We start from the raw sequence: 6,564 nt of genomic DNA on the forward strand, positions 1-6,564 counted from the left end.
AACAGTGCTTGCAGCAGACAAGAGACTAGGAATGTCTGCTACCATTGATATTTTATTCCCATTTTGTGAAGTATATTATTGACCTTTCCTTGTTTTAATCTCATATTAAAAAAAAAAATATATCCCAACAAAGTAGTTTATCTTAGCTTTTGTAGAAGTGTGTGCTTGCAAAACCTACACATAGCCAAATTCGACCTAGCCAGTGTCTCTTAAAAGCCTGCTTGGCCTTCTGCTCTACATCTGTCAGTCAGTGAGCTCCAAGCCTGGTGAACTTAATTAGGACTGGGAGAGGTTTTGATCCAAGTCAAGTGCTTAGATTTCAGAAAGTCCATGTCCTTTTCCCAAAACTATATCATTACTGTTGTGCTGTGCACCTCCCGGCCATGTGTGTGCTATCAGTAAAAGCTGACAAGAAAAATTTGGTGTAGAACACCTGTTTCCTCTTGGCTTTTGGTGTTGTAAGCAAGTGCTCACCTTGAGCAGCAACTGGGGGAAGTGACCAAGCAAAACACCTTGTGCATGGTGGGACATAAAAGTCAAGTTCTCCAACGCGTTTTTTTGGTATGACTTAGGGAGTTGGGAGAGGGAGTGAGGGTCCTGTTGTGCTGCCTGCTCCCTCCTAGCTGCAAGTTTCCTTCCAGCCTGTTTCAGACTCCAAATCCCTTATGCACCCATGTGCCATTTGTAAGTGATTATCTGGTCTTTCACTTGGCTGAAATGTTTATATAATATACCATAAATGCTGGCTTGTTGTTTCATTGCTGGACTTAGCTAAATACTAGAATTAATTTGACTGCTTGGAACATGTTGCTGGAAAGCAGTCGGCACTCCTGTTAAATATCTGCTTTTCCACTTAAATTGTCTCCTGTATTTTACAGCAACCGTTTCCAAAGAAATTCCCCTTTTCTGAGTTTGTGCCTAAAGTTTACAATCAGATTAAGGAATTCATCTACGCCTGTCTGAAGTTTTCGGAAGACCTTCATCTGAGGTAGGGGGATGAGTGTGCTAATGGTTGTCATACAGAGTTTTTGTCTGCACTGAAAGATCTCAACAAGGTTTAAAATATGAATTTTCTTCCTCAACCCTTCATGCTGCTCAACTGCTTGGATATACCTTGCCCAGGATGGAGGTGGCTGGTGGTCTACTTGGGGTGGTGGCATCCTTAATGTACCAAGGGCTGGCCAAGTCTTCAAAAATAGCCATAGCCCAGGACCATGCTAGCTATAAAAAAAGTGAGGAGGCTGTTCCTTCTGAGATGTTTTCTGGGTCAGTTGTACTAAGTAGATAAATATAGTTGTCTCAATGTCTGCTTGTCATTAGGTCAGTGCCTGGTATAACATCTACAACTGGCATGCTGCGTCCCCACACTATCCCTCAAGGAGCACATTGGCAAGAAAACTCTTGAAGTTTTGATTTGTCTTGTTTGTTAATGACTTTCGGCTGCTGGTTTAGGGTTTGTTTTTCTTGTTTCCCATAGGAGTTTATATGCAAATAATCTGATTTTTTTTTTTAAAGCCTCCAAAGCATTCCATGTGTTTATCATCCCTTCTCCATCCCAAGGTGCCTTAATGCTAGTTTTATGTGTGTGTGAGATTGGATGACTGCATTAGCCAGAAACATCAAGGTTGTGCTTTCTTTTTGCACCTGATAATGTCTTTGACTTGATAGAGGTATATAAATGAATAATGAGATTTTTACTTGAAGGAAGCGTCCTTCATCCCCTCTGACTGTTTTCAGCATCTTACTAGTGAGAGGTTGGACTGGGGGGCGGGGGGGTGTTTCACCACCCTGGGCAGCTTCATGTCCTGGCTACAGCCTGACACTGGATGTTACCCCAATGCTGATGTGGAGCTAAGGCAGTGTTCTGGGGACTTGCCAGATGTTTCAGTGCCTGTACAAGGCTCTTCAGGGTTTTAATTTTTGTTCCTTTGTGAGAGGGATAATAATTTGGAGATCCACTTCCTCTCCATCATCTGCTAGAGGGCGTGGCAGCTCGTTGGTTGATGTGGAAGCACAGGACATTTCTCACCCTGCATTTAATCTCAACCTTTCACTGGTGGCAGGTTGTTCTCTTTGGTGGCTCCCAGGGCTCTTAACCTGTGGGTCACCATTAAAGATCTCAGTTTCTAAAGCCGACAGAATGGTCTGATTTCACACGGATGCTGGTTTCACCGAACCCCTCCGTTGGCACTTCCCTCATGAGTTTTTTGCTCTTCACCATTATGGAGATGATTTGGTTTGTCAGGGAAGGGAAGAAAAGTGTCCCCTTGGGTTCCTCCTCAGGGGTCCCCCCGGACACGTTATTAAAATTCCTTTCGACATTGGATTTTCCAGCTCTTTTTGAGGAGTGGTGTTGGGCTGGGGGAAGGGAGCCCAGCTCTCAGCTTTTCTAGCAAAACATTTGGAATATTTCTCTGAAAACCCCTGTTGACACTTTCTTCATTTCACCCTGACAGCTTGAATTAGGTTTTATTAGGAAGCTTGGCTACAAAGCCGGCAGCAAGTTTTCTTTCTCTTCTCTTTCTTTTTCTTCTTTGGTTGTCATTTACCTTGCACCCTGGAGTGATTGGGGTCAGCCTGTCAGTCACGGGAGGCCTGAAGGTCATGACTACTGCTATGGGATACGGGACATCAGCTGTCATTAGCCCAGACAGTTCGCTTAAATATTCTGCAGTCTTTTCCTGAAGAACAGAGCCTATAGCAGAAAATGTATCTTGTTTTTTCTTTTTCCTAATTTTTTTTTTAAAGTAGCTCCTTGTATTTGTTGGATGGGAGCATTTTCTTTTATGTTGATAGGCTTGTGAAGTTATTTTGCTTTTCAAGTATTTGAAGAAAATTTGGCGCTTACTATGTGTCTTTAGGGGTTGCAAATTCTTTTGTTTTGTGTTATTAATTTGATTAGGAGAAAGAAAACCTCCTTTATATTTTCAGTGGTTCTGCCTTTGTTAAAAAGTGTGTATTTGAGCTCATTGAGGAGATGTATTTTAAAAGTATCCACTTGCTGGAAGGCTTCCGCTGGCTCCAGTGGAATTTCTCATTTGAAAGATAGGGAATATCTTTGGAAAACAGTAGGTGGAAGGACAAGATGTCAGCTCTAATCTACCAGAACTTTGATTGTTTAGGTTTGGGTTTTTTTCAAACAAAGTGCCAATCCTGAAGGTAATTGGGATACAATTTTTAAAGTGCTGAAAATAATTTAAGTACATAAAGTTTCAAAAAATAAAATAAAAAAATCAGAGACTTGAGTGACTAATTTAGGTTTGGACCTTTGGAAGCCCACTTTAGGAAAGGGGAGATTAATGTGGTTTCTTTGACAGCTCATATTATTGCTTCTGTGTTACTAGTGGTGTGTGGCTGTAGACCAACCCCAGTAACAAAGGTGGTAGATCAAATTGACTTCAAAGATCATAGAATCATAGAATGGTTTGGGTTGGAAGGGACCGTAAAGATCATCTAGTTCCAACCCCCCTGCCATGGGCAGGGACACCTCCCACTAGAGCAGGTTGCTCAAAGCCCCATCCAGCCTGGCCTTGAACGCTTCCAGGGATGGGGCATCCACGATTTCCCTGGGCAACCTGTTCCAGTGCCCAGGGAAGACACGTAGTGAGCAGTCCACATGAAAAATATTGCTCATTTGGGGTTTTTGTTTTCTTCTCGCATATTGAGAACTGATACGCAACTTTTCTGTTGAGCCAAGACACAACCTTTCCTTCATGGTCAAGAGTCGGCATCATACAACTGACTGGTACCAGTACTCTTTGCTAACTGGCCCCGCTGATCTGTGCACTGGATTTGGGCTGTTGGTGTGAGCTTGGTTCATCATTTCAGCTGAGAGAGTGCTGGGCAAGGCAACTGCTAACACCCATTGCTCTTGTTATCACCCTCACTGACCTCTTCTGTTGAACCAAGGAAGATTTTGGGGGATTGCAGTCCAGCACCTGGTCAAATCCTGCTCTCTTTTTTTTTTTTTTTTTCTTCCAAGGAGTGATTCCATTTTTTTTCCCTTACTCAGTGTGTGGACCTCATGGCACATATCACAAATCCTTCTGCTCTGGTGCAACCCAACCACAGGGGTTACCAGGCTGCTTGACCCACCATGTAACTGAAGTTACAACCTGATTTTCTAGCTTATGTGACCAACAAACAAAATAAGAATAGGAAACCTTTGGAAATGGGGCTTGTATGCAGAGAAAGCTCAGGTAGAAGTGCTTTGAAGAAGTAAAAGCAGCATGGAAGTGCTAAGCAGCATTATTAAGCACTAGTTGTTTATGCCCTGGAGGCTGTCATGGTTGAGATGTTCCTGCAGCTGAAGTGAGCAATTAAAACAAACGCTCAATTTGCAGAGCGTTTGGTGATATGGCAACCTGGTGCCATCAGCGCTGGCTGTGGCATCGGGCAGAGGCCAGCAGCATCCCACTCCTGCCAAGAGCATGACTCTCTCAGGGCGTACACGCAGCCAGACAGTAACTGGCTTGTTTAATTTTGACGCCTTGATGACAGGTTGACATTTGAATTAAAAAAAAAAGCAAGCTTTTCTAGCACAACCTAGTTGGTTGCTGTGTTGGTTTAGTGAGAAAAGCTGACGTGATGTCCAAACCCCCATGTTTTTCATCTGTGCTTTCTCAATTTCAGTAAATGCTGGAAGCTCCAACCACCAGCTTCTCTTCCAGCCTTGGCCTTCTGTACCTCCATCAACCTTAGGGACAGGCTATGTGAACTCCCTGTGTATTGCATTTCAGGATTTCCCATGGAAATTCCCAAAAGGGCTACAGTACTAGTACAAAGATATAGCTCTGTGTATTGTTTTCTCCCTATGCAGTTTTTTCTTTACCCCCTCTGAGGATGTGTCCAGCCCTTTTTGGTCCCCAGCCGCCTTCCCTGGTTCCCACACAGTTCCAGCAGCAGCAGGCGGCTGCCCCTGGTGCCACGAGGTTCCTTTGTACCACCCCTTTGCTTTAAATCTCCTTTTTACCATCTGTAGATCATCACAGGGTTAGATTTTATTGTATTTGCTGTATTTAACCATGCTATTGTCTAGTGGAAGGGACTGGGGACAATTTGGTTCTTCCTGGGGGATGTGTGTATGCATGTGTAGTGAGTTTGGGGGATTTTTTGTTTATCTTTAAGTAAAACCTTATTTGAGAGCCCTACCCGTAGTATAAAGTCCAGGAAAATTCATTGGCTGGTTTCTTCTCCTCCCCGCATGTTTATTTGTGTTCCACACTTCCAAAAACCCAAATGCCTTGGACCTCACATCAAAACCCTGTGAGAAGGAGCAATGGGGTCCACCTGAGATGTGGACTGGGCTACCCCTGGTCATCACTGGCACAGGATGTGCTTCCCTGCGAAGCAGGAGGAAAATAAACTCATGGAGATCAGTGGTGATGATCTAGAAGAGACTCACACTAGGACTTTGGCTGATGACATTGAATTTAAATTATCAGGAGCTGGGTCCTGCTGAGCTGCTGGCCCTGCTCTGCTTGCATCCAGCTGGGAAGAAGACAGTGGTCAACCCTTGTCAGGCGTGTGGTTCAGAAGAGCAGATTTGTAAACATCAGGGGAAAGAAAATATTAGAGAAACCTCTTGGGGAGTGCAGTGTGGTGAGCAGCTGCTGGGTGTGTGGGGAGTTGTGCGTCTGGGCTTTTCCTTGGGAAAGCTGCAGCAAAACATGGCTTTCTTAGTCTCACAGAAATATGAACCTGGCTTTGCTCAGAGGTGCGAGCAGGGAGCGATATTTGCCACTTCTCTCAGGAGTTTGGGGGCTTTCAGTGCAATTCACATGCAGCAGCACAAGGAAGGTCCTGAATAACTTGAAAAATGTAGGTGACTGAAGGATGTGTGATGCTCAGTGAGGTTGAGCAGGTACAGGAGATGCTACTGTGACCACAGGGTTGCTGTTGGAGAAGGCTTAGTGTTGCTTTCCCAAGGGTCAGGTGCCGATCGACCAGGGCTCAGCTCAGTGCATCTGCTCTCATGTTAAATAGGCACAGAATTTGGGAGGTGTGAGCTGGAGTAGGGCTGGCAGCACATGTCCCTGCACCAGCGGGTGCCCTGATAGCAGCTCGCCAACATCTCCCACCTCGCACACTGGCGGTAGGGTAACTGCAAGGTTTGCTTTTGCTTCTCGTGTCCATCCCTGCTTTGTAATCTGGCCTGTCTGTCAGGTACAACAGGAAAAGGAGCAAAAGGTCACAGGCTTGATTTAGTGAGAGCCTTAAAGTTAGTAGTGCTTCTTAACCTTCCAGTTGGAAATTCTCCTTGCCCTCAGCTGCCTGTCACTGCACTGCCAGAGATAAAGCCCCGTGGTGTCAGGGCTAATACAGGGCCAATGACAGATCAAAGGAGCCTGTGCTGGGGTGGGGTTCCAAAAACTCCTTGAGAAAGGAGAGGTTGCACTTTGCTGGCATGTTTTTTGGAGGGGCAGGAGCACAATCAGAAAGCCAAACCCCCAAACTTCAGCAATGCTGCAGTTGCAACCATCTGGCAAAAGGCATGAACATGTTACAAGAATTTCCAGTTTGATTTACTTGAAGAAAAAGCTGGGGGGGGGGGGGGCGGGGAGG

The 6,564-nt window shown here is 44.9% G+C and overlaps 1 protein-coding gene across 10 annotated transcripts in view; it reads left to right on the forward strand.

Annotated features, from left to right (window-relative positions):
* EXOC6B (exocyst complex component 6B) overlaps positions 1 to 6,564 on the forward strand; it is a 311,137-nt gene that overhangs the window by 191,913 nt on the left and 112,660 nt on the right. For all 10 annotated transcript variants that reach the window (XR_001411259.1, XM_014936006.1, XM_014936007.1 and 7 more), the window contains one exon: positions 879 to 988. Coding sequence is in view for 9 of the 10 variants with exons in the window: in XM_014936006.1 (XP_014791492.1) it covers positions 879 to 988 (110 nt within the window). In the remaining variant the exon portion in view is untranslated. The remainder of the gene's footprint in view (positions 1 to 878; positions 989 to 6,564) is intronic.

The sequence above is a fragment of the Calidris pugnax genome, unplaced genomic scaffold (assembly GCF_001431845.1).
Source record: "Calidris pugnax isolate Ruff unplaced genomic scaffold, ASM143184v1 scaffold14, whole genome shotgun sequence".
Taxonomy (NCBI): domain Eukaryota; kingdom Metazoa; phylum Chordata; class Aves; order Charadriiformes; family Scolopacidae; genus Calidris; species Calidris pugnax.